The sequence below is a fragment of the Tripterygium wilfordii genome, chromosome 8 (assembly GCF_013401445.1).
Source record: "Tripterygium wilfordii isolate XIE 37 chromosome 8, ASM1340144v1, whole genome shotgun sequence".
In the NCBI taxonomy this organism is placed as follows: Eukaryota; Viridiplantae; Streptophyta; class Magnoliopsida; order Celastrales; family Celastraceae; genus Tripterygium; species Tripterygium wilfordii.
The window spans coordinates 2,748,345-2,759,057 of record NC_052239.1 but is presented as its reverse complement, the minus strand read 5'-3'; the positions used below and the strand labels follow the sequence as shown (position 1 = coordinate 2,759,057).

The 10,713-nt window shown below is 33.6% G+C and overlaps 1 protein-coding gene across 1 annotated transcript; it reads left to right on the top strand.

Moving 5' to 3' along the window:
* The first annotated feature begins 8,353 nt into the window (after nucleotides 1–8,353).
* On the top strand, nucleotides 8,354–10,135 carry LOC120004499 (transcription factor MYB61-like). The gene is made up of 3 exons (XM_038853857.1): nucleotides 8,354–8,632; nucleotides 8,718–8,847; nucleotides 8,944–10,135. Exons 1-3 carry the CDS (start codon nucleotides 8,500–8,502, stop codon nucleotides 9,761–9,763), a joined length of 1,083 nt encoding a protein of 360 aa, XP_038709785.1. The 5' UTR covers nucleotides 8,354–8,499; the 3' UTR covers nucleotides 9,764–10,135.
* The last annotated feature ends 578 nt before the right edge of the window (nucleotides 10,136–10,713 follow it).

Sequence of the window (10,713 nt, the reverse complement as noted above, 5' to 3'; positions counted from 1 at the left end):
CGACATTTATTTTGTATATCGGAGTAATCCTAATTGACAAATTTTGATAAATGGGAATGATATCATCCCTAAACTATTAATGTCTAATATTTTTTTGTGCTTAAACTATACAACAAAATAGTTTGAGAATTTTGAAGAGTTAGGTATTTTAGGGATTTTGTGAGATGACAGTTGTAAAATTTAAGTCAAGTGAGATGACATGTGTAAAAATTACACCAATTGAGATGTTACGTATAATTTTTCTGATGTCGGAATCATTTGAATGACGAACGGGGTACGTTTGAATAGTTGATGGATGATTAAGAGCAAAATAAAGTTTAAGGATAAAAATGAAATCAATAGTATAGTTGAGAAACTAAATGTATATTTTTGCTCGTAGGTAAATAGAAAAATGTAATAAAACAATATATCAACGTTGTAAGAGTGAAGCATCATCATCAATTCATCATCACCATCCTAGGATCGATCGATCGATGGAGCATTGTCATCTTCCATATATGCTAAGACAGTCAGTCTGGTCACATGGTGTGGGCAACCCAGTCGTGTGGACAGCGACGACGCAAGCACATACTTTATTTTTGTCTTGGCCTTCGATATATCCAGCTTCACAGTTGTCTTGGTCTTTACTACAGTTTCAAGCAGGGTAGGGATAATAAGCAATATATATATATATATATATCTCTTCATGAGGCCCCATGCAGGACATATAGACCGTACAAGGTCATTGTTCAATGAATACGTACACTGTCATCTCCCAAATAATACACACCATTTTAATTATTGGGCCCCAAATCCATAACACCACCCCTTTGACTCTGTCAAAATATTTTATATACACGACCTATGCTATATATCTACCGATGTACCATGCAAATGCATTTAAGTTACATTTTGTGAGTGTCTCGACTACTAATAAAACAGTTAAGTAGGAGGTACTATTGTCTAATTAATAGATACCTACATTTAGTTATACAGTTATGCCTTTCTTGACGAGTTAAGGGTGTCTGCAATGGAAACTAGCAAACTACAGACAGTTTCCACTATAGTCATCATGTCTGCTTTTTGAAAATAAAAAAGTATGGGTCCCACATTTAAAAATAGATCTAACGGCCAGTAAATCTACTTCCTACCATATCCACCATAGGCACCCTCATTCGTTTCTTGACCTCGTGGTTAAGATCTAGTGTAGATACATACATTTAGTTTTAATTTTTTTTTAGTACCAAGTAATTGTGTGCCTTTTTGGTTTTAGGATTCCAACTTTTATGTATCGATTTAATCACAAGATGGAGAGTCAGGGCAAGGAGAGAATTCAACTTGTGCGATTAGAGAAAATGTGTTTGTCAAATAAGAATTAACTAGGTTGTAGCCCGCAAAAATGATAAAGATTCTAGCACTTAATATCTCAGTTATCGTAGCTATTGAGTTTGGATGCACAAGATTTAAATGAATTCGTAAGCTCAATCAATATGTCTTATATGATATGTATGAAATCATATGCGTACACATCAACAGTTGTGATAATTGAGATATCAGTTTTTTTGGATCCCGACAACTGATTCATTAATGCAGTAGGGACGGGAGAGTGTGAGTGTACAGTCTGGATTTGACAGCAATGAAGAACAGATGTTGACGTGTACGTACGGAATGATGTGACAACGTATTTTATGGCTGGCTAGACGTGTGACGTGTCCAAGAAATCGCCAGATATATAGGGGTGTAAAATGGTAATTTCGTAAAAGTGAGGGGGTGAAAACGCAAAAAAGGAGGCTTCTAAGACACAATTATTAAAAAACCGTTACGACACCCCATTTAAATTTTCGGTGGGTCCCAAACATCCCGTTTCATTAGGCTTTGTTTTTCTTTTTTCAACGGTACAGAAAAATCAAGTAAATTAAGACCGTGTTTGGTTGCTTGTTAACTTGTTTTGGTTCCCCTTTGCATTTAATTTCAGTCACACCTAAATATCATTATCTTTATACACGGATGTTACATTTATATTCTTCTAATTACTAGTCACTTCCCCACGAACCATTTTAATCCCCAATCACACCCTTTGAGTGATCCCTAAACTATACATGAATTTTGGCAAATTAATCGATGAATTTTGTCTTCATGCCGATATCATTCCATAGCATAGCGACATTACATATCATGCCCATTCATACGTGACAATTATCCATGTTTATGGAAACAAAATCTGCTAACTCAAGCCCTAATGTGCAAGCCAGCCAAACAAGCCCTAATGTTTTTACACTTCTTTTCTTTTCCCATCTTTCTTTCCACCATCAGAACAGCTAAAAGATTTGTCTCAGGAACAGCTAACACCATTAAATTACTATCTCTACAAGATTAAAAAAAAAAAAATTCTAAAAAGGTCTGCCTTTTTGGGGGTGAAAAAAAAGGAAACCAAGTTTAACCCAAAAGAGGAGTCGATATTATTTTAGATTAAAAGGACGGTGTATTATGTTTGTAACAGAGGCACCAGTTCAAAGTCATTATTATAATGGCAGACAAAACAATGCTATTCATAAGTGCAGAATATTATATGTACTATATATATAATGTTTTAAAACGGGGTTGCCGACAAGTACTGTTCTAATGAAAGTAGTCGTAATATTTGGTTTTTTTTTTTCTTCTTCATATTGCTTTCATGCCCTTGTATAAAATAAGGTTAATGGGGTCACGACCATTTTATTCATAAACGATTCACTCTCTCTATAACTATAACTGAGAGGAGAAGTGATTCGGTTGACAATCGATTGAGTTGAATATATTTGTGTCCCAAGTTCGATTCTAATAAGAAACAAATTTTTCAATGATATTTTTTTTAAAAAAACTAACGTTTATATCTACCCAAAATAAGATCCTCATTACATGTGAAATAGTCATTGATTATAAACAAACATATAGATTTCACTCCACATTAATTGGAGGTCAAATGAGGATTATATTTTGAGCTTTCTCATGCATTATTTATACCTTAAATGGTTAGACACACTAATTTGGCCTACGTTTGTGTTTCATCAATTTAAGCAATTTTACTACGATCACAGACACCTAGTTCGATGTATATATATATATAGGACATCGAAGTTTCATGCAGGGAATGATAATACCCTTTTTGGCATCATTTTTTAACCTCAATAGGGGCACAATTATTAAGAGGTACAGGGTCCTACATACGAGTGGGGTTTAATTGGACTATATATTGTGAATTTGTGATCAATTATACTCATATATAAGGTAGGTACCCCACAAAGGAAAGGAATCCCAACCTTATCTGAATTGCCATTTTTTTTTGTTTCGATAAACATGAAGTGGGTAGTCCTAAATTAAAGAAGACCCAGCTCATAATATACCACTTGAGGGTGACAAAAAAAAAATTTGGGCATCATATCCCTAAAATGATGGATCTGATAATTAAAACACTTTGTATATATAAGCAATGAACCTACACAAATCGAATGGTCGGATTTTGTAAATATCTTTCTTTGACAAACCTTGTTAGAATCATTAATTTGATTAATGTATTAATTATTCTGTGAGAATACATTAATTGACTTGATTAATTAGGTAGAAGCATCGTTATGGTCCCATATAATATCTACATGAATATATTTATATTTATTTCCCATGCATGGTAAATAAAAAAACTCAAAATAACTGAGAGTTTTAGTTTTACCTATTATATTAATCTGAAATTCATATTCATGAAAAAAAATACATGAATTAAACCGGAACTCAAATTGATTGAACTCATATCCGGCCATGGAAGCTTGGATTAATTATTACACAATGAAATTAATTAATCATATTATTGTATGATTAAGTTAATAAATAGTGAGGATAATATGGTTGACTGGAGGGAACAGCTCATGTGCTTTACTATGATAAGGTCACGAGTGTATGATGAGCTATGGAGATTAGAGAGGTATCTCTGTCTCTTTCTATCATCTTTTTAATATATAATTTAATTAATTTAATTGGGGTTTTAATTAATTTAAAATTTGCTCCCTTATTGTAGGATACACGAATGGGGACATGATTAAGGTCAAAGAGCTAGGCCTCAGAATGGGGTTACAAGAAAACATAATATATCAATATTATATATGTATACATATATCATGGAAAAGAAGACTTGAGAGTTAGGGTTTTGCTTATGAATTTTAAATTTCTTTCAATCTTTTGAAAGTTGAAGATGCTCTTGGATGGCTTTGGTTGTCTGTATAAATATTGTAGGTGAGTTGTTGGTGTCCCCACACCATTCCAAGGTGTCCGGACGGACGGAGAAGTCATCTGGATAGTTGGAGCTCTGACCTGCAATTTCAAGACATAAGACAATCTGTCCGAACAGCTGATCATGAGACCTGCAGTTTTTCAATATAAATAAAAGTGTTTTTTAGAGTTGTAATTTAATTCCTAGGGTTTTCCCAACATATATATATATATATATGTATATATGTATAGGCTATTTATATATATAATTATATAATATCAAGTACTACACCATAATGGAATATTTCCCTGTACACAAACTATTCAAACAGATAATATAATTGTGTGTGTTGTGTGTGTGGATAAAAATGGCATAAAATCAATAAAGCCTTGTCCAGCGCTTTAAAGTTGCTGTTGCATTGTCTCAAGAGAAAATTTGATCTTTCATGAGAAAAAGCTAACCCTCTTTTGTTAAAAGAAAATATTATTTCAATTTCTCAATCAATTGATGATCACCTCTTATGTTCCAGATGTTCACTCCCTATATATATATATATATATATCCCCACAAAATTTCCTTTTCTAGATATTGGCTCCCCTTCAAATTTTGACTCCTGATTGGACACCCACAATTTCTATTAAGAAATTTGTTATTTACAATAATTAATCCTATATATGACCAATTTTGTACCTTATCCAATCATATAGTAATTTTCGTATTAAAAAATAATAATTTGGGGCACTAGGAGCTCTAAAATATGGCTTACATTTATATTATGAGATGTAGTGTTTGTTTGGCACAACGATAGTCACAGATTATTTTTCACAGTTTATAAATTTGGGTTGAAAGAAAAATAAACTCTACCAAACGAGGTTGTAATTGTTGTATCGAATGGGCCCGCTTCGTCCCAGATCAAGCTATCATACTGTTACATTAGTCTATCATTTCCATGTTCATATTTCAAGGTGGGCCCAATGACCAAGATCCGTATATATTTTTATTTTTTAAAAAAATTCCTCATATTTTTCAATTGGGCAAACTAGTTGTCCTCTAGAAAATATTGAATGACTTATGATGCACGTCAATATTTAAAAAAAATATAGAGTAATTATTTGGTTTAAAATTTAAAGGGAATAAAAGAATGGCTGACATGGCTGCTTTTTTTATTTTTTTATTTTATGAAATAATTTTGTGAATACGATGTATGATTGATAAATTAATTGCTAATATTAATAATAAACCCACTACCCATAACTTGCTGTACCTTTTATGAAGATTCCAAAAGGCTTCCCATTTGAATGTGGGACATATTGACATGCCTAGGACAGCTAATGATTTGAAATAGGTTTTTTTTTAAAATTATTTTTTAATATTAAAGTCTTAGTCATCCTCCATTTTAAATATCACTAATGTCTCCATAATTATGCCTTCTTCTACTTCCAACAAAATTTTAATGACATGCTATACTTATAATATATTAATAATGCCAACAAATTCATGACAATAGAATAGGGTTGCACTTGGTACTCACCTTCTCGTAACAATTAGAATATGAAATAAGCCCAAAACGAATAATATCTCGAATGAATTTAGGTAAATATGATTTCCCTCTATTACACTTACATGATTGATTATTATTAATTCAATCTTAATTAGTGAATCACGAATAGAGGTCTTGAGTTCGAGTCTCTTCCATCTCCCTTCTTGTATACTAAAAAAAAATCTTAATTAGTTCTATTTTAGTAGGTCTATGTCTATATGCTTTTGGGCATGAGTTGTAATTGTGGTGCTTGTTTGTTTTCTGTCAAAACACAAGAAAAATAGTGTGTCTAGAAGACTAGAATGTTGAAGAATATACCTCTCAAAAAAGATTTTTTTTTCAAGATTATTGTCATAAAGATTCTCAAAAATTAAAGTTGGAAACAGCTAGGATTTTGGGGGGGGATTTAATGTCGGATTAATAAGTAAAATTATGGAACTACATCCTTACTTTAATAAAATAGCTATTTTAATATATTTTACTCCCACGTGAATAAGAAGTTTTTATATAATTATAATTATAAAAAAAACAACATTATTTCAGTGTTTGTTTCTAATCATTGAAATTAACTTGTCGGAAAATAGAATCCTCACTTTGCTTATTTTATTCACATAGTTCATTATTATATATAAACAAGTTTGCTAATTTCTTTGTTACTTAAAACCACATTAAGTATCAAAGTTAATGTGATTTAACTAAGAAATTAGCAAGTTTTGGTTTGTAATAAATACACCATACTAAACCCCTCCTTAATTACCTAATTAGTTTTAGGGTATTAATAACGTGTATCTTAAGCACAATTGTTAAGAATTCACTACAACATATCACACTCTGTCATGTGTGATGTGATGAACGTACACTCTCTCATTTAATTTTTTAAACTCGAAATATGTATATTTTTTCAGATTCCAATGCACATTTTTCATCCTTATTTAGTGTCCGTAGGGGACACATTATCATTCCGTGTCGTGTGTGTGTGCGGTTTATGTGTTATGCGATAAATACTTCTAAACATAGTTATTATTTACATCAGCCAACAATACCATGTTAGTATTGTATTGAATTATTGCTTACTCATATGATAAAAAAAATACAACTACCTAGTCACATCAAATTCAATGTATATGAGTTTTGTGACAAAACTTGTCAATTTTGACTTCTCAATTTATGTAGCAATCGTGTAAGCAAAGCTACTCTTTTCTTGAATTCCCATCATGAAAGCCAAACAATGGTGTGTGCGACTAGAGAGAATTGAAAGAATATGTGTGTCTTGAAATGGAAGCAAATGGTATTGTGAGCTTAGTTAATGAATCTCTCTTGAGACTAAATCATATAGATTTGAAGATCCTGAATTCGATTCTCACAGAGAATAATATATCTTGGTGGTCAAGCGTTGTGTTTTGACCCAATTTATCACGTTGGTAAATGATAAACCTGACAACTGACAAGTCCGAGTTTATTGGTTACCAAAAAAATTAGTGTGGGGTAATGGTGGAATTTTCTTTTCTATCTTAAATAATAAACACGTCACATTCACACCAAAAAAAAATACCAGAATTTATAGTTCTTTCCACGTAATGATGACACTTTTCAATGTGGTGATGATTTGGCAGTGAAGCTGGGAGAGTGAAGAAGACAGAGACAGAGTACCCTGTTTTGTTTAGGATACAAAAGTTAGCTCTGCTGAAGCAAAGTGGCAAATCTATTTTTGTGTATATAGAGAGAGAGGAGTGTCTCTGTAGAGTATACACAAATTAATAATTTTGTATAAAAAGATGAAGAAGTGTGTACTTTTGTTTCTTTAGCAGATTTGTATCATATTCTGTTTGTTACCTTAATTAACACACTGTGAATTTGTGTATTTTCACACCTGAGTCACTAGTTGGGACGGTAAGGATGATGTGTATTACTTAGTGACCAGAGTTCGAACATCCTCCCTGTTTAAAAAAAAAAGAGTGTATTTTCACTGACTTAAGTTACAAACAATTTGACCGGCCTGAATTTTGTGAACTAGATATCACTGTACTAAGGAGCAAGGGTTTTCTCCAATTGTACGTTTTATTGAGATTACAATGACGCAGTTACCAAATGACAGTGACTATCGCTCAAACCGGACAGTTCACCGTGCCAAAAAGCAAGGGTTTTCTCCAACGATACATTTTGTTGGAGTTACGGTGACAGAATTACGAAATGATAGTATATCACTCCAACCAAATAGTTTTCAACAGGTGAATACTCTCATAGTCACGCCCAAAGAATATTGTTAAACTTGGGCCACCCTACCCATCATTTTTCATAAAAAAAAGAGAAGCAATTGGGGTTAATTAATATCAACTTCTGTTTTGTGCCTCAATATAATTTCAGTGAAAAAAAGACCCCACCTTCCCTGCAAAGGACATTAAAATTTAAGACACCTTTTTTTTGATGAGATGTATCATTTTTGCAAATGAATGCTAAATTTTCATATCCCCCATAGTCTCTCTCTATCTCTCTCTCTCTCTCTATCTAGGGGGGTCTTCTTATATTAATTGAACACCCTTTCACAGCAGCTACTTCAATTTTTCTCAGCCTCCTCTCTCTCTCTCTCTCTCTCTCTCTCTCTCTGTTTCAAAGCATATAGTACAATAAACCAAAGCCGCCTCTGCTTCATTGTACTAGAGACAGTTCACCTAGGATTCAACAAATATTGGTGTTTTAGGGAAGGAATTTTCCACATTGAAAAACTTGGTCTTTAGTACAAATGGGGAGGCACTCTTGCTGTTACAAGCAGAAACTAAGGAAAGGACTGTGGTCACCAGAGGAAGACGAGAAACTCTTGAGGTATATTACCCAGTACGGCCATGGTTGTTGGAGCTCTGTACCTAAACAAGCTGGTAAGAAAAAGAAAAAGAAAAACAAAAACCCTCAATTTCTTCTGTTTTATCGGTTTTGACCAAATTGTCTCTGCAATGTTTGCAGGTCTGCAAAGGTGTGGGAAGAGCTGCAGATTGAGGTGGCTTAATTACTTAAGGCCTGATTTGAAAAGAGGCACATTTTCAGAGCAAGAAGAGAATCTTATAATTGAACTCCATGCAGTTCTTGGGAACAGGTTTGATTAACTTTTTTTTTGTTTAATCTCTGAAATTCAATCAATTTTGGTTGTTTTGGGAGCTGAGTTTTTGGGTTTTTCCTGTGGATTCTTCAGGTGGTCACAGATTGCAGCACAAATGCCAGGAAGAACTGATAATGAAATAAAGAATCTGTGGAATTCTTGCCTGAAAAAGAAGCTGAGACAGAGAGGTATTGACCCAGTCACTCACAAACCTCTATCAGAAGTTGAAAATGGAGAAGACGACATGAAGACTCCATCAAATAGTCAAGATAAGGTTTCTGGGTTATCAAGTGAACTCAACATTCTCAGCTCCGACAACAACTCAAGGCCTCTGACCAATTTGCAAGAAAATATACCTTCTTCAGTTTCTGGACAAATTAATGGCAGCAATGGATATGCTTCTTCAACCTCCCCTGATGAAGGCTCAACCTGTTTTCCTCTCCAGAACCAATTCAACTACTTACCAAATCCAAGAATCCCCACAAATTCAAACCCAAATCTCTGGTTTACCCAGACAAGCAAAGCTTTTGATATGAACTCTGAATTCACTTCCACTTCATCTTCAATCCTTCCACCAATAAGCAACAACTCTTTTGTTTCTTCAACTCCTCCTCCTATGACTTACAGGCCTCACATTACTCTTCCTCCTGATACTCCCACTATGGCTTCTTTCCCAATCAATGGTTCTCGATACTGGGAACCTGGTGCCCCAAGCAATAACAGTAACAGCAGCAGTGGAAGCTCCTTCTTTGAGAACAACTTATTTTCTTGGGGATCATCGGTAGAATGTGGAGCAACATCAATGAAAGAGACCCAGATCCACCAGCTACTGGAAACCCAAAATGGAGAGATCAAGTGGCCTGAATATCTCCAAAATCCGGTGTTAATGGCTGCTGCTTTACAGAATCCTTAGTCTTTGTACAATGAGAGTAAGTCATTAACTCATATTTTGAGTGATAATTCAAGTGGATTGTTGAATCATAATCAGCAGCAAGAGAACACTGATTCTCACAGGCTTACGACGGCCTACGGACAGTTATAGCTTTGAATTGATTCAACAAATGCTGCTTCTGCTTCTTCTTCTTCTTCTTCTTCATCTTCATCATGGTTGATTAAAGGTGTGTGTGCCAATTGAGTTTTCTTCTGTATATAAGTCTTTTGCTACAAACATTTCTTACTTTGTTGCCTTTTTTTTGTTCTTAAACTTGTTGGGTTTGGTTAGAATTGCAGAATAAAGTTTGTTATGTTGTCTTTTTTCTCTTACTGGATATGCTTTGTGTTGTTGCAATTGAGTAAACAAAAGAAGAAAAAAAAATCACAATTGTTATTGACCAATGAGATTCTTTTAACTTATCTATTTAGTTACTCTGTTAATTTCAAACAGACGAACAAGAAAGTTACACGAATACAACTTAGAGGTTATAGGTTCAATTCCTTAAAAAGAATCTCTCTCCATATTATGTGGGAATAAAATCTGTTTATATTCCGTACGTTCCCGCGATCCGTTGCTTACATTCCGTACGTTCCCGCGATCCTGTCGTCCATTGTAAGAAGTTTGTGCACGAAAATTATTTACCTATTATGCTAATTTTATATGTTTAGTAGACTTTATGCTATGAAGAAAAAGTTGGGTAGCCTTTTTCATGTGTCCCTTGTAAATCTTTGTTTCAACCTCATGTTTCTCTCAGCTTCTGTTGTTCTGTCTGAACACTTTCTTTACCAGTTTAAGACATCAATGATTGTCTAGAAATGTCTCCAAGAGACTGGACCCTAAAATCACTTTTCTTTAACAGCTTTACCACTTTTTTTTTTCCTTCTATCTTTAATTTAATATGATTTCGAGGTAATTAGACATTTTAAATT

Coding starts and splice junctions, on each gene's coding strand:
- LOC120004499 (XM_038853857.1), top strand. CDS start 8,500: ATGGGGAGGCACTCTTGCTGTTACAAGCAGAAACTAAGGAAAGGACTG. Junction 8,633..8,717: donor CTCTGTACCTAAACAAGCTG/GTAAGAAAAAGA, acceptor CAATGTTTGCAG/GTCTGCAAAGGTGTGGGAAG. Junction 8,848..8,943: donor CATGCAGTTCTTGGGAACAG/GTTTGATTAACT, acceptor TGGATTCTTCAG/GTGGTCACAGATTGCAGCAC.